The sequence below is a fragment of the Polistes dominula genome, unplaced genomic scaffold (assembly GCF_049000335.1).
Source record: "Polistes dominula isolate Pdom_NZ unplaced genomic scaffold, Pdom_raw_medaka contig_24, whole genome shotgun sequence".
Taxonomy (NCBI): Eukaryota; Metazoa; Arthropoda; class Insecta; order Hymenoptera; family Vespidae; genus Polistes; species Polistes dominula.
In genome coordinates, this window is record NW_028301150.1 from 3,781,364 (window position 1) to 3,804,357 (window position 22,994).

The following is a 22,994-nucleotide window of genomic DNA, read 5'->3' on the forward strand; positions in this document are numbered from 1 at the left end:
TTTTTCAATTTTTTATCAAATAAATAATAAGGAAGTTCATTTTCAAATTATAATGTCTATTAACATTATTCGAACATATTTTCTTTCTTTCTTTTTAGAAAAACATTCTAGCTTCTATCTTCGATCTATTTCTCTTTTTTTCTAATATATTGTATTTTTTGAAATGCATTAACCTTTCTTACTATATAAATATACTTAATAATCACTTTGATATACATATGTATATATACCTCTAAAATATTTATACATTGAATAAATAAATCTATCTCTACGTTTATCGAAATGTAGTAATGAACTTTTCATTCCTAAGTTTTCTTTTTGAACGACTCTAATTGACACTTGGACGATAACAGAGACTTTTTTGCAAATACAAAATGTATATGCACATAGGTATGCGTTTACGTAGAACTATGTTTCCCTTGCTCGTCGATAAAAATATTCTTGCGCAGCCTCCCCGTTTGAGTTATTACGTAAGTTTCCTTCCCTTCTTGCGAGAATACAAAATATTTGCTATATGATTGTATAAAAAAAAAAATTAAACAAATTAGAAAACAAAAAGCCAAGAAAAAAAGGAAGAAAAAATAATAAAATAAATGAAATGAAAAGTGTTAAATTCGTTGTGATGAGGGAGCTTTCGTGCGAACATTAAAGCGAAAGTCCAGGAGAGTCGCGTGACAATGACAACGATGGATGGAAGTAATGTATTGTATGACTATAAGCAGCGGTTACGCTCAAGGAATCTGTGAACTGTACCGCCAATGTTACAACAACCAGAACCAGAATTAGAAAGAAGAGAGAGAACTCTTGCCACAAGGATAATATTTAATCTATATAAACCTATATCCCCTTGACACCCTATCCTTCGTTTATCTACTATGAATATTTCGGATATCTCAAATACTCAAGAAAGCTTGCTTCGAATACTCGAATTTGATGAAAACAAATATTCACATAATCAAATACATTGAATAAAATAATAACAACAATGATAATAAAAAATATTTTCTATGAATTAAATCATGAGTGATCAATTAAATCAAATAATAAACTTATTGTTTCTTTTAAAGAAACAATCCGATAATTCGAATCTCACATACATAATTGTAAAACTAATTTATTATTTTAATGACGACCAAATAAAGTAAAAAAAGAGAATTGAGAAAGATACGTGAGAAAGATTTACACAATCAATTGTATTTATCGACATAAATAACGACATACCAGATCCCCCTTAAGGACTCAATAGATATAGCCAGTTATTACGTTCCTGTACTGACAGCATGTGTTAGGGCCGTATTAACTAATACGATTACCCCGAGTATTAGAAAAATTTACTCATCACAAATAAGACAACCGATCGAAAGAGGGTCTTTGAGTATCCCAAAATTAGCTTTATTTTATTCGAGATTCTTTCTTTTATCCTACCATTCGTAACTTTTTAAAGGAAATGTTTTCTACTAAAAGACATGGTCGAATCAAATACTTTAAAGTAAGATTTACTTTCACACGATATTCTCTCTCTTTCTCACTCATTCTTGATGGACAGCTCATACACGCTATCTAAAAGCATTCTTTTCTTTTGTTAAATATATATATATACATATATATATATATATATATATATATATATATATATATATATATATATACATGTATCTATGTATATAGTATATACAACGGAGACAATCTGAAAGAACGAGACCCTGCTCCCTATACAGAAAAGAATTCTACTTACAAGATTTGTTCTACCATCAGGGTCGTCTATCAGGGATCAACCAGACGTTAACTATTCTAACCTTAAAAAATGCTGCTAATTGAACGAACGAAATATTGATCTTTTGTAACGAATACATCGGTATAATTAAATTGTTCAATTAGTAAGTACTGTTCGAATTTTCGTCTTATGTCCAAATAAAGTAGATACCACTTTGTATGAAAAAAAATTCCGAAATTATTCGATCAATTTAAATACTACAATGTTGTTACATCAAAATACTATTTATTTTAATTATTATTGTTAGTTTATCGAGATATAAAATACTGCAAATATCGACACATTATTTATTGACCAATGCAATAGAACTAAAAGTGGTAACGAGTTAATCGATCGATCGTTTCTCTCACTCTTTTTTTCTCTCTTTACATATTTCTATCTCTATCTATCTCTTTGAACGTTGAGTATTTTCGAATTTTCGTCGTTTAGTCGTCTGGCGTTTCAACTACTTTTGTGGCTTGACCTATACATCGATTACATTAATAATTTAATAATCTCTTCGAAAACGAATAATAATACATAAATGATTAAAAAAAAATAATACTGATCACCTAAAGTTAGAAAAACTATATAATTCTTTTTTCGTAGATATTCGCTAAACATATGAGTGTGTGTGTGTGTGAACCTCGAGAACGTAAAGGAGGTCGAGTTCTACTTTTACATACAAGCATATATTCACATAAATATATATATATATATATAAATGCCACGGATGACATCGTGCTAGAATATACAACCGTGTGTTTTGCGGTACACCTGAAAAGATTTCGAACAAAAGCGAATGAGTGTACGTACGGCTCGAAACAAAGGAACGTTCTCTAATATATATATATGAGAATGCGATGGTGTGATGAAATTCGGCGTATTTTTCGTATTCTATATTTTGGAAATGGCCCTGTATATGTTTACTATCTACGCATGTTTTTCTAAATATTTTTCATATAAATTTTCTAAAATAAGTTTAATTGTATAAGATTGAATACAAATAAAAGAAATTTAAAAAGTTACGTAACATTTAAGTCATGCGCTGTATTTTTGAAAAATTTGTTTCATTTTATTAACAATAAATTGTCATTTCAAATCGACAATTTGTATGTCTAATATAACATGATTTAAATGAAGCTTTTAATACGATTATAATAAACTTTCTCTACTATTTTTTCTTCCTCGGAATTTTCAAGGTCATCTTTCAATTTCATTATAAAAATCTGTAATTTTTTTTGTTTTACTTCATTTTCAGCGAACATTAAGATGAATTCGATAAATATTCGATATAATCGAAAGAATTTTATATTTACGATTACATTTCGTACGCGAGGAATAATTGCGTATTACGGTGTTACACGATTTCAAAGTTGTTGATAAAATATTATTAGTCGTCATTGATATGATCTTTCACATTCTACTAGTAAACAATTTTTTTTTTTTACATTTGTTTCAATGGAAACAAATAAAATGATATAAAAAAAATTCCAACAATATATCGAGATACTTGAAAGAGAATATTAGATGCATGCTTAAGTTGAATGCGAAAGTTATCTATCAATGCAGATGATATAGTATAGAAAGAGTTGAGCAGACATTTATTAGCTGTTTACGCAAGTGTATTGCAGCTGATGAGAATACTATTTTGAATATTTATTGTATTAATTAACAATAAAATATAAATTATTCTTTTCATATTTCAACGATTTACAATCAAATAGAGAATAAATTCTATCCTTCTATAGAATTAATTTTTTCTTATATTATAATGATATTATAATTTGTACTATAAATACTATTATATAATCTTAACACAGTCATTTTGACTGGTCGGGCCATTTTAATTCAAATTGTCTACTTCACGTAACATTTGATTTCTGTAAATAATTAAGCGTTTTGTTATTTAAAAATGTCTATAAATCCATTTATCTATTGAAATTATTATTGTTCAATATTTTTTGTTATTTTTTAAGAGTAAATAAAGACTGAAAGCCTTAAAAAGCATTTTTTCTTGTACACCAGTCATTTTGACTAGTGTGGTAAAAATAAGTATACTGAAAATGGTGGCATATCTAGTATTAAACATAATAGTTTTATCATTAGTATATAATATCATTATATACTGTATAAGAAAATAGTATACATATAGAAAGATATGTAGATTAGTATTATGATATAAATTTATTATAGCTATTAAGCGCACATTCAAATCATTTTTTTATTGTATTTACAAAAAAAAGTGGATTATAGCGAATGAAATAAATTATTACGCGATGATACTTATAAATCTTAAGCTTATAAACGTCGTTAATATTTCCAAGATTTTCCTATCTCTCTCTCTCTCTCTCTCTCTCTATTTTTTTGTTTTCACGGACGTCATAATTTTGCGATTGGATGCATATGTAACATTTGAATAAATGCGTTATCCGAACGAATCCTCTACTACGATAGTGCCAATAACTTTGCGCAACTCCGAGAAATGCGCGTTCATATCGAGCGTTTTCGGTACCCTAGAGTATAACAAGAATGGCAGTTTCGATTAGGTTCACACATATATGTACATATATATATATACATATATATATATTGATAGATTTAAGTATTTGTACAGTAGGAATTTATTTCAGTATTCATACTATACGATATTTAAGTTCCAAACACACACACATACATACGTATACAAACATATATACATGCATATATACGTACTGCGCTACGTATCATGAGAATTTATTTTCTAAAAGTAGAAATTTCAACATTTGCATTTGTTTAAAGAGAACATTGTTCTTGCCATCTTTGAATTAAAAAAATAAAGAAGATAATGAGAGCGCTTATCCTAACAATAAACTAGTTTTATTCAAAGGATTTAACGAATACATATGTAATATATATATATAATATATGAACTACGTTGGTTAATAAGAAGTATGTAATATAAATTTAAATCAAACAATAATATAACAATATTTAGATAATACTAAAAATAAATAATAAATAAATATTAAAAATAGTATTTTTAATAGTTAAAATAAGTTTAAATATAATTTTGCATAGTTTGGCATAATGGTAGACATATTGAATCGTTCAAAAGAATATCTGTATGTGTGTATTCAGGAAAAAATATTTTAGTAAAAATGATTTTTAAAATATTTGTTTATTTATTTAAATTCTGAGTTATTGAAAATCTGTCTCCGTTTTTATATTTTCCGATAAAACTCATTAATCAAATGAAATGTGTCAAATATATATGTAAGTAATACGTAAGTATTTAATTTCATTTTTTAAAATGATTATTTAATTTGATCACCATTAGTTGATAATAAATAACACGTCGATGCTTTGTCATTGTATATTTCAAATATGTATTATTTAATGATTAAAAGTAGATATGATTTCTTATTAGAAAACTTCATATCTTTACAAGTATCTCTTAACGCGTCAAGAACTTTAATTACGTCCTTTTGCACGACTCATAAATTTATCTCTTTCTTTAATTCTTTATCTTTCTACTAGTTAATGATTAAACAAAAAAATATTTTAATATGCGCATGCGCACAAAATACACGCATACAAATATCAAGAATAGATGAAGATGAAAAAATAAAAAAATATAACATCAGAGATGTCAGATGTTTGATATTTCGAATAAGGAATCGTATTTTCATATTTCACCTTAAGGGAGAAAGAGAGAGAGAAAAAAATACATTGGAAAACAAACGGCTATTTAAAAGAGTTCATTCGATTGTGTACTCTAATTGTAAAAAATATAAAAGGATTAGAAAAAAAAATCGAATATCGCAATAATGATCACACGTGTCAGAAAGGTGGTAACAGAATAAGAAAAAAATAAAGAAGAAGAAGAAGAAGAAGAAGAATAAACCAAAAGAGCAAACAAAAAAGGGTGGGGTATTAAGAAGGAAGATGGTAGTGGAGCCAGGGACGTATTAAGTAAAGAGGGCAAAATTGGGGAGCAGCAGATTAGCGCGCTCTCGCGTTGACGTCAGACAGCCGGAGCCAACAGAAGCTCCAGGGAGGTTGTACGCGTTCAACGGGTAAGCTCATCCAACGAAAAAAAAATGAATATACCATCCGTTTTACATAATCTCTCAAAACTTATTGCATAATATACGAATAGTTGTGTGTGAACAATTTAATGAACGAATGTTAGGATTTTTTCAAGAGAGATTATCTACCAATCGTGTCGTCGGTTTGAAGCTACGTTTATCACAGAAGACCATTGAACACTGTGTCAGTTAAAATTTCAGAATTCAAAAGAGACAAATCAAAAATAAACAGAAGAAAGAAATCAAGATTAGTAACGTTCGTTTAATTGTTATAATTTTTTATCGAACTAAACAATTCAAATCTGACGATGTAAATATGTGAGTTAGAAGGATGTCTCTGTTTCGTAGATACAATACGATATGATCGATATTTTTCGAGACTACTTTGTTGTCTCATTCGTGTCTCTCTTCGTTGTCACTGTAGTTATTTAGGGAGTGATTTTATGATAGTATATATCTAATTCCATAATAAATAAATCAAAAGATTATAACTATTGCAATTATCTTTTTCTCGCATTGTGCAGACACATATTATCGCGAATAAGTCGAGTGGAAAACATTGACAGGATTCGGCCAATTGAAGTCGGGGCCCCGGCCATTTCATGATACGATCATGCACGATTGGACACCGAACTTTCTCAAGCGATATCGAGTGATTAAAACTAAATTGCTTTAAACTAATCGATGATCGATTGTATTCTCTTTTTATTTATCTGTATGTATATCATTTTACCTATGTTATGATGAGAGTTTTATGATTATTTTGTTTGTTTTTATATTTTTTCTTTTTTAGAATTTTATACATAAACCGATCGTTAAAATAGATTATTTTAATACACATAATTTTATACCTTTATTTTCTATTTGATGATCTTTATTTAACCCTGTCTGACCTTGTTTGTTTTTTTATGTTTTATGAATATTGATAACATTTAATATTTTTTTTTGTATTAATAATAGTTCAAAAATATGATATATATATATATTCATTCGAAGTTATCACGAATACATCTAATTTGTTTGTAATTTTATCCAATATTTGAATACTTCATCAAGTAATATTTTATCACTAGTTACAATAATTTATTATGTACTTTTTGTTTGTAAAACTAGATGAATCTTCGATAACGAATTCGTTTGAAAACTTGTTAAATAATACAATCATAAATATGCGCATACGCGTACAAAAGTAGTACATGTTCACGCAGTTTAAAAGATATTTATTCAAGTGATTGTATTTTTACTGCCATTTAAAATTATAATAAAAATGTAATTCATTAGATATTATATTCGTTTTTCATGACAATTTTTCAGATCAAAATAGAAAAAGAAAAAAAAAGAGAAAAATAGACGTGTTCTAATTAGCAAGCATAATGACGAGCGAGAGATTGGATTTGGATAAGCCACTTTGGGATCAAAGTACCTTTGCAGGTAGATGGAAACATTTTGCATGGGTTACGGATTTTCGGACTTGCATCGTACCCGAAGAACAAATAATTATTGCTAAGAAATTATGCGAAGATTACAGGTAAGTACAAGTTCGTTTGAAATTTAAATGAGAATACTAAAGTATAAATATTATAAATAAATAATGCTTGATGATATCTTTTTTTTTTTTTAAATGTTAAAACATTTCCATCGATACACAATTTTCATTGTTAAAAAAAACATTCATTTACGTTTAATGATAATAAAAGGTATAGCGATTAAATCTATATTTTTTTTTTTTTGAAATTATCTTCACTTATTTTAAAGATATTTATTAATCAAAAAAAAAAAAAATGTTAGACTTTTAACAACGATTAAAATAAAATAAAAAAAAGTCAATGAACGTGGATTACGAGATAAATTGAAAAATTTCAAAAGTTTTCTTTCTTTTATTTGGATAGTTCGAATATTTTCGAAGAAATCATCATCAGTATTGAACAATATTGTTTTGCAGACTTGGAAATGAGCCAGCTGGTACTACGAAAGAAGAAATCATCTATGCCAAGAAACTTTACGAGTCGGCCTATCACCCAGACACTGGTGATATACAAAATGTCTTTGGTAGAATGTCCTTCCAGGTGCCAGGTGGTATGGCCGTGACCGGTGCCATGCTCCAATTCTATAAGTAAATAACATTGACCTTTTATTATTTTATTTTTTATTATTTTGATCCTTATACTCGTTTGCTTCTTTGCAAAAATATTTCCATCTAATGCTTATTGACGTATTTTTTTATTATTTATAACATTAAAATAAATAAAAATATAATAGAAAATTATTTTTAACAAAAATAGTGAAAATTTAATTTTTCCAAATATTTTTAAAGTTATTTATAAAACGTAGATACATTGGGTTGGCAAGAAAGAAAACCGAAATTACTTTCTTACCAACCCAATAATTACAACATTATTCTAATAGAAATAATATAAATCTTATTTTTTAAAGCATTACAAAAATTTAGTTCTCTTAAGAATAAAAATAATAATTAAAACAATAATATTATTATTTCAGAACAACCACGGCTGTAGTTTTTTGGCAATGGGTCAATCAATCATTTAACGCACTTGTCAATTATACCAATAGAAATGCAAACAGTCCAGTGACAACACGTCAATTGGGTATGGCTTATATGAGTGCCACAGCAGCAGCAATGATAACAGCGATAGGATGCAAATCATTTTGGGAGAAAAGAGCAAATCCTTTAATGGCAGTTAGTTGATCGGGTCAATCATTATCTATTACTAACACGTTATATTTAACGGTATCGATCGGTAATCCGTTAATCTTCGCAGAGGTACGTGCCATTCGCTGCGGTGGCTGCTGCTAATTGTGCGAATATACCGCTAATGAGACAAAATGAGATACTCCATGGCATCGAAGTTACCGATGAAAATGGTCGAAAACTTAGTAAATCCAAGGTAAACATTAGATTTTTATTCTTTGAGGAATATACAAATCAAAATTTGTAATATTAATAGAATAAAATATTATTAATGTTCATTTAATATAATTTAATAAATTTTTAAGATCGCTGCTGCGAAGGGCATCAGTCAAGTTGTTATCTCGAGAATCATTATGTGTGCACCTGGCATGTGTAAGTATGACCTTAAAAAAGAAGCTTTACATTATACCAGTAATATTCACATATATATATTTATATATAAAATAATTCAATATTTATATCATTTCAGTGATTCTTCCACCCATAATGGAAAGATTAGAAAAATACGCATGGATGCAAAAAATTAAACTGTTACATGCACCCATACAGGTCATGATGGTTGGATGCTTGTAAGTATAACTTTTTCAAAAACTTTCTATACTTTTTTTTCAAAATTTCATTAAAAAGTAACGAAACGAAGACGTTTATGAAATCATTGATGACTTTTTCAGCTTAACGTTCATGGTGCCGACTGCTTGTGCGTTGTTCCCGCAAAATTGGTAAGTTTACGTTTTAACAAACAAACCAAAAACAAGACAAAAATCCTCGAGATTTAATCTAATGGTCGTAAAAGAAAAGAAGTACACTATCATTATCGAAATTCTCGTATCAATATGTTGTTTCTTCTTAGTTCGATCGCAGTCAGTACTTTACAACGATGGGAACCGGAAAGTTACGAACTTTTATTGAAGAATTGCGAAGGAAAAGATATACCTAAGTATCTTTATTTCAACAAGGGATTATAATACGCTCAAAGATTCACACCAAAAACGAATAATAATAATAATGACGTCTTGTTGTTTAAGTTCCTCGTGAGAAACTTGTTAGAACTAAGTTTGATCTAATAATCTCAATAGAATTGTGAATTATTGAGATTGATATCAATGATAGAGATGATAGCGATGATAATAAGTATAATAATAATTTATATTCTAGGTATTACGGTGCTATTTGTTGTACATTCAAATAATTTTTTTATTATTTTTGTTTATATTGTTTGTTTGTTTGTTTTTTTTTTTTTTTCTAATTGTCTATACGTTTATATACATGAAGTTAGCTCATGTAGATGAATTAATCAAACATTTCTCAGATTACATTTACAAATATTATATAGAAACATTTTCGTTGAAAAGGCAAGCAATCGTCTGGTAGGATGAAGCAAGCAGTAATAAGAATAAACAGTGACAATAAATAAACTGGTGCTTTGTGCTATAGGAAGACATTATCTTTTTGTCTTTCATATGCTATATTAATGCGTAAACGAAGGGTAAGAGGGACAACACAAAGAGGAAACAAAATCATTTAATTAGCAATAAATAAGTGCTAATTAGCACTTTTAAATGATTATCAATAATTTGACATATCTTTTTGTTCTTACGTTTCATATCTCAGGCAATGATACTTATTATTCGAGCTATTCATTTACCAAAGTACTTAACTCCACGAAATAAAAAGTAAAAAGCATTTATAATTCAATGCATGCGTGGAAATTTTTCTTCTACAATATTTGTATATTCAAACACAGAATTTATTGTTACAGATGTAGTTTTTCTATATTTTGAAATAATTCAATAATTAATATTGTATTTTATTTTACAAACATAAGGTAAAATTATGATTAATTTTTTATAATTAATAATGTAAAGTATTATATAATTTATTAATCAAATTTATTTGAAATATAAAAATTGAAGTACTTCAATTAAAAGTGCTTTAACAATAAAATGAAAATAACATTTCAAAAGTGGAATTAATCCCTTTGGATTGTGAAAAAGCTCAATTGTTACTTTAATAGTGTATTTCAAATGAAAGAAACACCATGCCTAAAAAAGAATTAACTAAACTAGTCATATCGCACGAGAACTCGCCAACTGGTTCTTAGAAGGTCGAATTAAAATATATAAAAAAAATTGAAAAGAATAATATGCTGCCATGTATATTTTAGTAAAATCTCAGTAAACATTACAAAAGAAATTGTGCTGAAAATGAGATTTTGTTTTAGAATTTATTACATCCTTCACTTGTATTTTATATTTATTATTATTATTATGATTCTTTTTTCTTAAGAATAAATAAATAAAAATTATTCGCTTATATGTTAGGCCTCGAATGTCTAGGTTGTTGATTTTGTTGTGGTATGTATCCAATACGTTCGTGAATTTCATTTTGTGGAACTTTTCCATTCCATGAAGGAGGATTAAAATTTTGTTGCCTCTCAGCTTCCTTCTTTGCTTCGTGTGCTTTTTTCATAGCTTCGTACTCCTGCAAGTCGTCCAATCGCAACTCGATTTTCGTTGGATTTCTTCGAATCATTTTGTTTCAATCTATTTCAAAAATAATCTGCGAAAACGTGATTATACGATTACGTTCAATTTGGTATGATACTGTACAATACCCTATTGAATAATAAAAAGATTATTGGACGTTTTTATCAGTAGCCAATGAACGTGCTCGTTCATTCAAAGAAGATGAATGAAAGAACACGTAATTCACTTGAATTTGCCATAACAAAGATTTACTTTGACTTTTCTAATATTCTTCTTATTTATTTATGAATGTTAAATATGAATGAATGAAATATTTCACACAATGTGTGAAAGATAATTACAATAATTATAATAATATTTTATTAAAAAAGAAATGAAAAGAAAAGTTTGATTCAGAATTTATGGGAGTGCCCCGAGGAACAAAAAACGATTTAACTATATACGGACCTGATAAGGTCCATAAGATGGCGGACAATACCGGAACGGAGAACTGAGCAGTATTAATTAGAAATTATGCTGGATTAATTAGAATGAACTGATAATTGATTCCCTTATTTTTCGATCGTATGATATTTATTTCGTAGGACGTTAGATTTGAATAAGTTAGAAAACTCGTACCAATTTTATTATTGATAACTTATAAGAACATGCGGGTAGATCGAGACTTCTGACCGCCGTAAACACGCTTCCGATCGAGTGCTACAATTTTCGTTAATCCTTCTACGGCGGCGAGCACTCTCCTATTGTAAATTATTAATTATTATAAATCGGACAGCGGTGAAGGTAACTTCGGTACGAGAGGATGCTTTACTTGGAAGATTATGTTGAAAGTACGTAAAAACGAGGCGTGCTTCGTTTTATCCTGCTTCACGAGAAAACTTACTAACCTTTCCGAATACACCCTCCTTCATGAGAAAACATTTCACAATTTATTTTTTAAATAGTTTTCAATTTTGATGTTGCACCTACCGATGAAAATACCACAAATGACACCATTTAACTTTCTACATCAACAAATTTTCCACGAGAAAAGGACTACATTCCTTCATAGAATGTTCATAATTTTTAGGTTAAGAAGATATTTGTCAAATGATTAGTAGAATTATTACTACTTTTTAAAGCTTTTTCAAACATTTTAACAATAATATGAATAATTTTAACATATCTACGACATAATATTATTATATATTATTCAATTATTTCTAAATTGTTATTATTTGAAACATGACAACTGTAATGTTATTTAATTTGGTTATGTTGACCCTGTTCATTTATTTTTTTTAGTGATAGAGCATCTCCCACAAGAATTAAGGGACCGGTTCACTGAAATGAGAGAAATGGATTTAGGTGTACAAAGTATGTATTCTATGCGATGCTCTCATGCCTGTTTATATAAATTTGTATGTATAGAAAAAGAATATTTCTTCAATATGTGCTCTCAATGTAAGACTATTTTATAGCATGTTTTAATTGTTTTCAGATTCTATGGATAGTTTAGAGAAAAAAGTTAAGACATTTTTTTCAAATGCCAAAAAGATGAAGCCTAATGAAAAGGAAGCAGAGTATGAAGCTATTAGAAAAGAATATTATAAAACTTTAGAAGATGCGGATGAGAAAGTACATTTAGCTAATCAAATGTACGATTTAGTAGACAGATATTTAAGAAGGCTAGATCAAGAATTACATAAATTTAAAATGGAATTAGAAGCTGATAATAAAGGAATAACTGAAATTTTGGAAAAAAGATCTTTAGAGTTAGATCAACCTTCTACGAATAGCAGTCAAAAAGAAAATCATTATAGTTTCACGCCTAGTAGATCACGAGACAATCATGGTCATTGTAAGTTGGATATTGATATTAATTATGTCTGATCTCTTAATGTGTCTTTAATTTCTGAATTATAAAATGTTAATTAATATTTTGCAGCTCGATCAGAGAAAAGGAGAGATTCCAATACGTCTTCTACTTCTATAGAGAAACGATTAGCGATAGAAAAAATTCCTCCAAGTCTTCCTGAGTCCCGGCCCACATCAACTAATTCCGGACCAATAATAGCACCTACAAGCGTACCATCAACCCCATCCGCTATTGTGAATTCAGTTGGCTCTGTGAGCTATAACCTTGGTCATATAGGCGCTGGTGGTAATGCCATAGCAGCAGCTGCTTCTCAAGCTATAGCTGCAACACAACAAATGCAACAAGGCAGGCGGACAGCTAGTTTAAAAGCTAGTTACGAGGCCATTAATATAGGTGGTGTCCATGCTGCCGAATTTAGTAGAGAATTAGCTGGAGCTGCTCAAACTGCTATCGCAGCTATCCACGAAACAACTAAAAAGCATAAAAAGTATGCAACCTTTTAGTACCATACTTTATAAAAAGTTATTTTAATTGAATATTTGTTACTTAATGTGGTGCTATAATACAGGAAAGTAAATCCCATTCCAAGCTCAAGTGTCATTGCTGCCACGGTTCAACAACCTGTATCACCACCAATCGTAACGACGACAACGACAACGACGGTCACGGATTCAGATAATCCAGATTGGACGTATGATCCTAATGAACCAAGATATTGTATATGCAATCAAGTATCTTATGGAGATATGGTTGCTTGCGATAATTCAGACGTAAGAATGTCCTATTATTTATGTCATTTTATAAATCTTTTTTTAAATTGAATATATTAAATATTAATTATCTTTGATTTTTAGTGCCCTTTCGAATGGTTCCACTACCCATGTGTTGGTATTACTGCACCACCAAAAGGGAAGTGGTACTGTCCTCAATGTACATCTTCTATGAAGAGACGAGGAGGTCGAAAAAATTGATTTCACTATAATTAGTGGATAAGCTATAAGGATGGATTGCTACCTACCTCTTAGGAACTGTTTATCGGGTACCAACTTAGTTAGGAATCTGTTAATTTCATTTTATATAAATTTTTCAACGCGTTCAAATTTAAGTCATTACTTTTTATTCGGGCTTGGTCTTGCGTATTTAAGGTTTTGTGTTTCTGTTTAGTTAAGCAGAAAGCTGACCAAGATAAAGAAGTTTTAGTGACACATTTGATCTTTCTCGCTGGACTTTTGATTTTTACTGTGTTTTTATTGTAGGAGAACTAAGGAAATCAGTTGAGATGATGCGAACAGAATAATTAAATTTACCCCTGTTGTATTTTATTATTAAACTTTCAATCAATCTTTTTTCTTTTTTATTATCATTGTTATTATTATCATCATTTAAAATGATTTATAAAAACCTTTCGCATCATCCTACACTGTAACCACTTTTAGCTAGTTTCTATAAATTCACATTGGAAAATAAAACTTTTTCCTCTTGACTAAATATACGATCTATGGGACTGATAATAATAATAATATTAATAATAATAATAATAATAATAATAATAATAATAATAATAATAATAATAATGATAATAATAATAGAAGGTACACGAAATTAATTTTCTCAAAAATCGACGTATTTAATTTTGTGTTACGTCCTTAACTAAAAAAATTTCATCTGGTATAATATATAATTATTAGTCCGGACAAGCTTAAATAGTCCGCTCGATTCATTCGTTAACTATTTTCAAACGAATGAATGAGCAAGGCTAATAAAAAAATTCTAACATACGTGTTTTACGCTTTTAAAGGGAAAAAAAGTATTTAAAAAGATACAAAAACAGGGCAAGGAAAAAAGAAAGAAAAATAAGAAACAGTTAATGAAACAAAAAGAAAGAGAAAGAGAGAACAAAAAAATAATAATCATTACTGAAACTACTAATTTCAAAAAGAAACATTGTAGCGATTTCGTGTATAAAATAAAATGAACAATGCAGAAATACTTCAATTCATTACTTGTTTATCAATTTGTATTTGAAAAATTTGCTTGTTTCTATATCAGGGCTTCTTAAAATATGAGTTGCAAAACCCCCTCACATGGGGTCACATAACTAAATTTGGAGGTTGAAGAAATGTTAGGAAAATTGGAAAATTTCTGGAAGCATAAGTCCTCAAGTGAAAGAGTTTGAGAAGTCCTGCTATATATAACTTTTTAAAACTCCTTTTTCATTGGAACAAATAATCGTCTTTCTACTTTTTAATTTCTTAGAAAAACGATTGTTTTTTTTTTGTTTCCTCACATTTTTCATTTTACATGATTGAAGATAAATATTTATTTTTTTGATTTATGTGTATGTTAAGAAAAGTGTTTATTTCTTGTTCTTTATTTTCTTATCGTGTATACAATTTAAAAAAAAAAAAATAGAAATTAAAAAATATCAATAACAATTATGCCTACTTGTCCACGAAAACGTTTCGTACGTGTTGAAGTAAAAAAACCATGTAACCGTTTTCAAACTTCATATGAAAGGTCTTATTTTTATCAAAGTCAAAGTCCATGGTCATTAAAAAAACAACAACATAATAACGTAAGGTTTAAAACCAAATGTGAAATTAAATCAATAAAGGGTGAAGAATTCTTGGAACATTACGTGTCATCTTACAATAAAGATTATAAACTGAAATTGATCGAAGACCGATCTGAAACTTATCGAAGATCATCGATAGCGGCAAGACCTACTTTAAAGAATTTATGTGAAAAATTTAGGAAGGATCCGGTACGACCATTAACCCATTCAACGACTACTGGTTAGTCGTAATCTCTTTTTTTCCTTCGAAATCATCAATCATTATCTATTAACTAAATTTTTGTATAAATCGAAATTTGAATCGAAAATAATAAGGGTCAACTTATATGAGAAGAACAATTCCATTTGGGTCATGGACTTTATCACAGAGTAGTCCTATAGATGACGCAATTTGTCCAATAGTAAACACGGGCAAACACGAATTTCCTACGATAGCCTCGAACGAACCTGGTTTTTATAAACATTTGGATTCATTGGTAAGCACCACTAAGATGACGCACATTAATTTTACATCTAATGAAAGAGCCAGTAATGTTGCTGAAAAAAATATTAACAAAAAATCTAAATGTCATAATTTTCTACCAAAAAGTATACCTACGAAAGGTCCCTTGCCTTTTCCACGTTGTACTTCTAATCCTCCTTTGATTTATCCAAAAAGATTATGCGTAATACCGTATAAAGGATACACTAGCACTTATAAAACGCATTACGATTATGTACTAACGAATTTGACATCATATCACGCTGTCGCAAAATTTCCAACTGTTTTCAAATTGTCGCGGAATGATGTTTACAAGACACCTTCGATGTATCGTACCGAGCAATGTCACGTGGGCACTGGCTGGCCAATTAGAGCGGCTATAGATCTTGGGCCAATCAAAATGCGTCCAAGGCAGATCGCGCATGTGCAGACTTCCACGTGCGATTTTAATTATTGCAATGCATTCTCTCATGATAAAAATATTGAAAAATCTTTTTTATAATTTCCTGTTTTTTTTTCTTTTTTTTACAAAGTTTATAAGAAAATATATTTATTCATTATTTAAATATTATTACTTGTTTTTCTCGAAATTATATTTCTTCTATGAACATTTATTTATGAATTTACAATATAATTTATCGAATAATTAAAATTATTTATACGTTTCGTTAGAAGGAGTGTGTTATTTGACTCTAGCGAAGAATGCGGGAAAATATGAACTATAAGTACAATCGTTTTTCCATATAACTTTAATTAAAAAAGAAATAAAATTTTGTTATGAGTCGAGGCTCAAAACTTTTCAACCGACTCATAAATAAAATTATACCATTCTGATATTGCCTTCGAATATTAAATATCGAATTATCGAATTAATTTTCTATATTTTAAAATTTTGATTTATTAGAAAGCAAATGATACTTTCACATGAACATAGATTTATGAAAACAAGGAAAAATAAATTAATTAAAATACAGATCGATTAGACTTAGTATTATCTTACAATTCAGTTTTCTTTAAATGATTTTTCTAAGTTAAACTTTTGAAAGAAATTCATATTATATACGATGGATGAAACGCGTACGATATCGCAAATTGTAAAAAGCAAAAATAAGTTGATGGAAGTGTCAAATAAGGATATAAATTTAAAAGAATGCAATTTAGAAGAACGAATAAACATTGACGAGTCATTATGGGATCAAAATACTTATATTGGAAGATGGAAACAAATGGCTTTCATTAGCGATTTCCGAACTATTTTTGTACCGAAACAAAAATTATTTCAAGCTAAACAACTTTGTCACGATTATGCGTGAGTAATGATACAAAATATCATAGATGCGATTTCTTGAGAAATTTATGCGAGGATGAATTGAAAATTTCTGATACTTAACAAAAAAAAAAACGTTTATTTAAAAAAACAAATTATGCATTTGACCAATGTTCCTATGCTAGGCTTAAAACTTTTCAATCCATCCTGGTGTATGTATTTTATGTATATTTACATTATATTTTATGATATAAATATTCATTACATATAAAATATATTGTAAGATATAAAAAGAGTTAGATTCTAGGCTGGGAAATGAACCAGAAGATCTGACAAAAAAAGATATTATTTATGCGAAGAAACTTTACGACAGTTCCTTTCATCCTGATAATGATGAATTGATGAATCTCCTTGGTAGAATGTCGTTTCAATTTCCCGGTAACGCCATTCTACTTATGGCAATGATGACTTTTTACAAGTATAAACAAATAATTGTTAATAATTATCCAAATGAAATCGATCTCGCATAATTTATTGTTCTTTAGATCTACAGCTGCTCTCTTAAGCTTGCAAATAATTAATCAGGCATTTACTACTATCGTTAACTATACAAACAGAAATATAAAAGATAAAGAGATAAACGAATCTGAAAATGATACCATAGTAGAAGAAGCCTTTTTGTGCAGCAGTGCTGCTAGCTGCATGACGGTTCTTGGATTGAAGAAAATGTTTGTCTGCAAAGGACCAATATTCACGGTTAATTTATGAAATATTTCTTTTTTTTTTTTTTGTACAAAAGGCAATGTTATAATTATTAAAATATAGCGACTGATTCCATTGGGAGGATTAACGATTGGAAATTTGGTTAATTTTGCTGTTATACGACGAAAAGAAATTAGCAAAGGAATTCCTATATGGGTTGTTCATGAAGATCATTTAATGAATTCAAAAGTTGCTGCAATTAAAGCAGCCTCTGAATGCTTTTTTACTAGAACGTTAACTGTAACTCCAACAATGATTATGATTCCAATTGCAGCAGAATATATAAAAGCAACGTGTTTATATTATCGTCGTCCATGGATCTTATTTCCGATCAAGCTGAGCTTATGTCTTGTTTCGTATGTTTTTTCTTGTTTTAGAATATTATAGTGTACCTATAAAATACATATATATGTTTAATTATATTATGCCATATACATAGATTGTTAGTGATGATTCCCTCGGCACTGGCATTATTTCCACTGTGCAAGTAAGAACAATTTACTTATGTTTCTGTAATTATCTGTAATAATAAAAGCTGTAATATTTTTATTTTTAATATATATTTAACAAAAATTTCTTTTATGATAATTTAGTTCTATGAGGCCAGATTTAATGAAGATATATCCATTAGAGTATAATGAATTTAAAGAAAAAATTGAAAAGGAAGAGTTGCCGGATAGAGTTTACTATAAAAAAGGATTGTAATGTGATATTAAATAACACATCAATATTTCATTACTCATTACAATAAATATTTTCAATGCTTGTAAAAAAAGTGTATACGTATATTTGTAATTGTACAAAATTGTTCATATTACCGTTAAATACGACATAATCAATGTGTGATATCTAAATTTTTTTTCTTTTTCTTCATTTTCATTGGTATTGGTCCTGGCATCTTGTACACTGTACTGTAAGATAATCGTAATTAGAAACAAAATTCTTGAAAATATTACCGCATATCATTAGATAAATATACTTACTGGCACGTGGTACAAATTGGACTAAATTTACAGAAAACTATAAATAAAAAATATTATTTAATATATCTTAGAGAGAAAGAAGTAATATATACTGTATGTTTGAAAATTGTCTTACTTGATAAACAGACAGAGCATACGTAACCAATATCTACAAGTTCTTGATGACAAAAGCACGCTGCACGATAATCAACCTCTACTGGAGGAGGTAACACTAATTTTGATCTAACACTAGAATCTGGTAAAAAAACCCACTAAAAAGAAAATTAAATTTTGTTAAGACTCTTGTTTTTGTTTTTTGCTATATACTTTTTATATATATATAAAGTTTAAACATACTAATAAATACTGCAGTAATCCATTTAATTGTGGTACTTTCAAATAATTTCCACCAGTTATATCACAGCCTTGTTGTAACAATGTTAATTCTTGATCCAAACTACATACATCCAGTATAACACCCTAAATAAATGTAATCAAATGTTCGCATTGATGATAATAATTTATAATAACTGATGTACAGTATATAGAATACAAACCATTTTCTGTGCCGTAAAAAATATATTCATATAATTCATGTATTGCATGGTTGAGTCATTACTTGCAGTGATTACGAGTATTCTTGAGGAGAATTTCTCATCTCCATCTTTATCCTGAGATATCCTTGAAATATAACATAACGCCATAGAAAGTGCTCCAGAAATAAGACTTTCGCCATTCAACGAAGAATCTAAGGGTATTTGATTAACAAATAGTTGTATTTGTTGTCGAACGGTACGTTCTAACTCTGTAAATTTTTCATATTGTCCATCTATTTGACGTATATCATTGTTCTTATCAGAAGGATATAAAAATGTAGCTCCATGTCCATGACAAGCCATCACTGCTAATTGATTGTTTGATGCTTGCATTAAATGTGCATTTGCAAATACGATTGTTGAATCTAAACATTGTGTCAATATTTTTGTTTCTTCTTTAACTATTCTCTGTAATGGATTTACATCTAACACAATAATTAATAAATTTTTTTCTTTCTCTGTAAAAGAAACGATCATTACTTCATAACCTCAACAAACAATCAATAGTAAATTTAATTATTTAACTGTTATATTCTCACCAATTTTTTCACTAGTTTTCTCAACAGACATATTTTTATTCTATTATTTATTTATACAATTTACAAATATTTTCAATATTTTATATACTTTTCTCCATATCTCTTTTATCCTTAAACTATAATATAAACTACAGTCAAATTATAGAATGGGGAAGCATAATACCAAACATTTAGTACCTTAACCTAAAAAATATGATTGAGGAATTTTAAGGTTAATAAATTTGTGTACATAATTTAGACTACTTATTTATTATATTACAAAATATCTATAGAAAGATTAGAATTATTTAAAATTTTAATAAATTTTAAATAGAATAATATAGTTTTACTTAATTATAGAGTTCAAACATATATTTAACTGAAATAATATCAATATAAAGAAGAATTTATATTTAATTAATTAATACTACTAATATATATCCACTATTGATATTATAGGAAAATAGTTATTATCATATGAATATGGTAGATATATAGCTATGAAAAAAAATTATATTTTTTTTACATGAATAAGTCAGCGAGATATTCTTCAAATTCTTCTTCTCTTGATCGTTCTATTGATTCTACGGGTTTCTCTTTCCAAATATTAGATTTCTCAACTTTCAATTCTTCATCCACAGTATTATCAACATTTTCAGCCGTTGAAAGATCTTCATTCTCTTTGATTCTCGTATTATTAGATGTATCATCGGATGTACTAGGTTTTTCAATATCAGATTTAGGATGTGATCCTAGACGTTTTAATGCCTTGTTTCTTTTTACTTCACGCTTTTGAGATCGATAATTTAATTTCATTGAACATTCTGGGCATAGACCTTTGTATTCAAAATAAAATAATATTAAATTACATGATAATATAGTCTACATATTTAATTATTGTTAACTTACGCAGTGTTATTAAAGCATTTTTCTTTTCTCCATGTTCAATATAACCAAAGTTAACTTCCCATGAACGAAGGTCTTCTTTTAAAGTACATTTTTTATTGCCACATTCAAATTGTCCTTTGCCTACGATCACTTCCTTCTCTGTTCTCCATCTCAACGCAACCTTCGTAAATGAAAATAAAAATTATAACATATTTGTTTATTTTTATCTTACTATTTTTTTTTCTTTTTTTGATGATAAAACATATAAAGTATTAATAATAAAATAACATACCTTGTTGTATTTATAATAAGTCAAATCACAGATACAATATTCTTTAAACAATTTATCATAGTATTTTTTAGCTAATCGAGCTTCCCACGTACTAGGTTGGTCTTCATCCTCATCCCATAGAAATTTATGATTCTCTTTGATAACATCATAGTCTCTCTTATCTCGGGACCTCGAAACACAGGCCGAAACGTCAAGAGCTGCTTAAGGTTTATAATGTTACAATCTAATTTTTCATAATTAGATACCGATAAGTACCTAATGTGTATAAACTTTAAATAGAAAGCACTATATTCATATAAATATGAAATGATATGAAACGAAATTAATGTAAATTTTTAAATCAAAATTATAATACTATACATACGTGTCTCGCTTTAAAGATGTTACAGTTTCTCCTTTTAATAACAGATAGTCATTTATAAGCTTTTTATGTCTGTCATAAGCAGATAAATAAGCGTAAGCTGAGAACATGTTTGTTAAGAAATTTTCTATACAAATGTATATAATAATTAAATTTTTTGTGATTGTATATATTATAGAATATTTAATTATCATTAAATAATATTTTACATTTTTTGAACGATTTTTCTTCTAATATTAATGATAATATATATTACTTTAATGATAAAGACGTTTATACCACTACTATATGATAAACAATAATGGATAACTAATCAAGTATTTTATAAAAATTACTACGTATAAGAATCTTTTTACTACAAAAAATGTTGCTTACAGAAAATTTCTTTTAATATTTAATATTATCGATAAATTAACAGCAGTAGATATGAAAATGACATAAATGCAGCAAAGAATATATAATAATATAGAAAGTTAGAAGTGCACTTTTTGTGTAAAAAATTCATTTTAGTTAGCACTGGGACCACCAGTGGGCGATAGTAGGTACTTATTGAAGAATACAGTATCCTATCTACTTTATATATATCTATATATAATTTTCTACACACAACTGGTAGCCTTTCTAACCTCGTGTTTTGTGCATGCAAGCATAATTTTTATTGTTTATCATCGTGGAATGTGGAATAAGTCATATAGTAATTATAATACGAGATATTTGTGTTAGTATACAAGTTTTAGCATTAATAACATATTTTATATTTCGTGTGGATAGTTATATTAGACTTCGAATGAAAATTGAAGTGCAGTAGTGTATGAAGCCATCTTGTTGAATTCTATAAGTTGGAAGAAATACACAACAAATATTCGAGATAACAAATATAAGTTACGAAATTTATTAATATAAATTAATATTTGTTAAAATGGCAACTGGTAAATGTAACGAATGTAATACAAATAATCAACCTTCAATGGATACATTATCAGAAAAACTCTCTATGGCAAATTTAAGTGAGAAATTAGATCTTTTTAAAGATAAAAAACTTACGCCAGACCAGGCAACAAAATCTATTGGGATTTTTACTGGTACTGGTGATATAAGTCCGATTTCATTTATTGAATCATGCCAAGAAGCTTTTAAGCAGATAGATTTATCAAAACATTGGGAGTTTATAGACATTATTCGTAGTAAAATTCAGGGAGAAGCTTCTAAGTTATTTCCTCAAAGATTAATATATTTTGATGAAATAATGTTGGTATTGAAGAGATTTTACATATTGAAGAACGAACAGCAATATATCGACGAACTTAATCAACAAGAACAGAAGGTATATGAAAATCCTGTGAGATTCGCATTAAGATTATTACAAATAGTACACTACTACACAGAAAGAATCAACTTAACTAACGTTAATAAAG

The 22,994-nt window shown here is 28.2% G+C and overlaps 7 protein-coding genes across 14 annotated transcripts; 4 read left to right on the plus strand and 3 right to left on the minus strand.

Moving 5' to 3' along the window:
• Positions 1-5,654: 5,654 nt before the first annotated feature.
• LOC107065422 (sideroflexin-2) lies at positions 5,655-10,741 on the plus strand. 5 transcript variants are annotated; one of them, XM_015319102.2, is made up of 10 exons: positions 5,662-5,811; positions 6,348-6,538; positions 7,138-7,351; positions 7,766-7,936; positions 8,323-8,521; positions 8,604-8,729; positions 8,839-8,905; positions 9,003-9,102; positions 9,205-9,252; positions 9,384-10,741. In XM_015319102.2, exons 3-10 carry the CDS (start codon positions 7,197-7,199, stop codon positions 9,496-9,498), a joined length of 981 nt encoding a protein of 326 aa, XP_015174588.1. In that variant the 5' UTR covers positions 5,662-5,811; positions 6,348-6,538; positions 7,138-7,196; the 3' UTR covers positions 9,499-10,741. The 5 variants fall into 5 exon arrangements, with proteins under 5 accessions (XP_015174591.1, XP_015174588.1, XP_015174590.1 ...); XM_015319104.2 differs by having other exon boundaries at positions 6,348-6,475; XM_015319105.2 differs by lacking the exon at positions 6,348-6,538 and having other exon boundaries at positions 5,655-5,811.
• Positions 10,663-11,759, minus strand: LOC149030798 (anaphase-promoting complex subunit CDC26). Of its 2 annotated transcripts, none has more exons than XM_089177660.1 (2): positions 11,638-11,759; positions 10,663-11,092 (listed from the first exon to the last, which is right to left on the minus strand). In XM_089177660.1, the coding sequence occupies exon 2, from the start codon at positions 11,063-11,065 to the stop codon at positions 10,844-10,846; it is 222 nt and encodes a 73-aa protein (XP_089033786.1). In that variant the 5' UTR covers positions 11,066-11,092; positions 11,638-11,759; the 3' UTR covers positions 10,663-10,843. The 2 variants fall into 2 exon arrangements, with proteins under 2 accessions (XP_089033786.1, XP_089033787.1); XM_089177661.1 differs by lacking the exon at positions 11,638-11,759 and adding an exon at positions 11,467-11,604.
• Positions 11,708-14,872, plus strand: Ing3 (inhibitor of growth family, member 3). 2 transcript variants are annotated; one of them, XM_015319098.2, is made up of 6 exons: positions 11,708-11,849; positions 12,304-12,375; positions 12,500-12,859; positions 12,947-13,364; positions 13,446-13,647; positions 13,732-14,872. In XM_015319098.2, exons 1-6 carry the CDS (start codon positions 11,822-11,824, stop codon positions 13,846-13,848), a joined length of 1,197 nt encoding a protein of 398 aa, XP_015174584.1. In that variant the 5' UTR covers positions 11,708-11,821; the 3' UTR covers positions 13,849-14,872. The 2 variants fall into 2 exon arrangements, with proteins under 2 accessions (XP_015174584.1, XP_015174586.1); XM_015319100.2 differs by lacking the exon at positions 11,708-11,849 and having other exon boundaries at positions 12,304-12,419.
• Positions 14,873-15,013: 141 nt separating this feature from the next.
• On the plus strand, positions 15,014-16,562 carry LOC149030799 (uncharacterized). The gene is made up of 2 exons (XM_089177662.1): positions 15,014-15,672; positions 15,768-16,562. The coding sequence occupies exons 1-2, from the start codon at positions 15,315-15,317 to the stop codon at positions 16,433-16,435; spliced, it is 1,026 nt and encodes a 341-aa protein (XP_089033788.1). The 5' UTR covers positions 15,014-15,314; the 3' UTR covers positions 16,436-16,562.
• Positions 16,563-16,878: 316 nt separating this feature from the next.
• LOC107065393 (sideroflexin-2) lies at positions 16,879-18,667 on the plus strand. The gene is made up of 6 exons (XM_089177663.1): positions 16,879-17,242; positions 17,508-17,678; positions 17,746-17,956; positions 18,026-18,318; positions 18,402-18,449; positions 18,556-18,667. The coding sequence occupies exons 1-6, from the start codon at positions 16,998-17,000 to the stop codon at positions 18,665-18,667; spliced, it is 1,080 nt and encodes a 359-aa protein (XP_089033789.1). The 5' UTR covers positions 16,879-16,997.
• Positions 18,157-20,197, minus strand: Tfb4 (transcription factor B4). 2 transcript variants are annotated; one of them, XM_089177658.1, is made up of 7 exons: positions 20,060-20,197; positions 19,482-19,978; positions 19,282-19,404; positions 19,061-19,196; positions 18,946-18,982; positions 18,781-18,873; positions 18,157-18,354 (listed from the first exon to the last, which is right to left on the minus strand). In XM_089177658.1, exons 1-6 carry the CDS (start codon positions 20,088-20,090, stop codon positions 18,798-18,800), a joined length of 900 nt encoding a protein of 299 aa, XP_089033784.1. In that variant the 5' UTR covers positions 20,091-20,197; the 3' UTR covers positions 18,157-18,354; positions 18,781-18,797. The 2 variants fall into 2 exon arrangements, with proteins under 2 accessions (XP_089033784.1, XP_015174593.1); XM_015319107.2 differs by lacking the exon at positions 18,157-18,354 and having other exon boundaries at positions 18,717-18,873.
• LOC107065427 (protein FRA10AC1 homolog) lies at positions 20,060-21,935 on the minus strand. Its single transcript, XM_015319114.2, has 4 exons — positions 21,583-21,935; positions 21,219-21,387; positions 20,948-21,107; positions 20,060-20,874 (listed from the first exon to the last, which is right to left on the minus strand). The coding sequence occupies exons 1-4, from the start codon at positions 21,771-21,773 to the stop codon at positions 20,561-20,563; spliced, it is 834 nt and encodes a 277-aa protein (XP_015174600.2). The 5' UTR covers positions 21,774-21,935; the 3' UTR covers positions 20,060-20,560.
• Between the last annotated feature and the right edge of the window lie 1,059 nt (positions 21,936-22,994).

Coding starts and splice junctions, on each gene's coding strand:
- LOC107065422 (XM_015319105.2), top strand. CDS start 7,197: ATGACGAGCGAGAGATTGGATTTGGATAAGCCACTTTGGGATCAAAGT. Junction 7,352..7,765: donor AAATTATGCGAAGATTACAG/GTAAGTACAAGT, acceptor ATTGTTTTGCAG/ACTTGGAAATGAGCCAGCTG. Junction 9,103..9,204: donor GTCATGATGGTTGGATGCTT/GTAAGTATAACT, acceptor TGACTTTTTCAG/CTTAACGTTCATGGTGCCGA.
- LOC149030798 (XM_089177660.1), bottom strand. CDS start 11,065: ATGATTCGAAGAAATCCAACGAAAATCGAGTTGCGATTGGACGACTTG.
- Ing3 (XM_015319098.2), top strand. CDS start 11,822: ATGCTTTACTTGGAAGATTATGTTGAAA. Junction 12,376..12,499: donor AATGGATTTAGGTGTACAAA/GTATGTATTCTA, acceptor AATTGTTTTCAG/ATTCTATGGATAGTTTAGAG. Junction 13,365..13,445: donor ACAACTAAAAAGCATAAAAA/GTATGCAACCTT, acceptor GCTATAATACAG/GAAAGTAAATCCCATTCCAA.
- LOC149030799 (XM_089177662.1), top strand. CDS start 15,315: ATGCCTACTTGTCCACGAAAACGTTTCGTACGTGTTGAAGTAAAAAAA. Junction 15,673..15,767: donor AACCCATTCAACGACTACTG/GTTAGTCGTAAT, acceptor GAAAATAATAAG/GGTCAACTTATATGAGAAGA.
- LOC107065393 (XM_089177663.1), top strand. CDS start 16,998: ATGGATGAAACGCGTACGATATCGCAAATTGTAAAAAGCAAAAATAAG. Junction 17,957..18,025: donor GCAAAGGACCAATATTCACG/GTTAATTTATGA, acceptor ATTAAAATATAG/CGACTGATTCCATTGGGAGG. Junction 18,319..18,401: donor CTGAGCTTATGTCTTGTTTC/GTATGTTTTTTC, acceptor CCATATACATAG/ATTGTTAGTGATGATTCCCT.
- Tfb4 (XM_089177658.1), bottom strand. CDS start 20,090: ATGTCTGTTGAGAAAACTAGTGAAAAAATTG. Junction 19,979..20,059: donor GAAAACTAGTGAAAAAATTG/GTGAGAATATAA, acceptor TTTCTTTTACAG/AGAAAGAAAAAAATTTATTA. Junction 18,983..19,060: donor ATGCTCTGTCTGTTTATCAA/GTAAGACAATTT, acceptor TTTTATTTATAG/TTTTCTGTAAATTTAGTCCA.
- LOC107065427 (XM_015319114.2), bottom strand. CDS start 21,773: ATGATAATTAAATATTCTATAATATATACAATCACAAAAAATTTAATT. Junction 21,108..21,218: donor CTTATTATAAATACAACAAG/GTATGTTATTTT, acceptor TCATTTACGAAG/GTTGCGTTGAGATGGAGAAC. Junction 20,875..20,947: donor AAATGCTTTAATAACACTGC/GTAAGTTAACAA, acceptor TTGAATACAAAG/GTCTATGCCCAGAATGTTCA.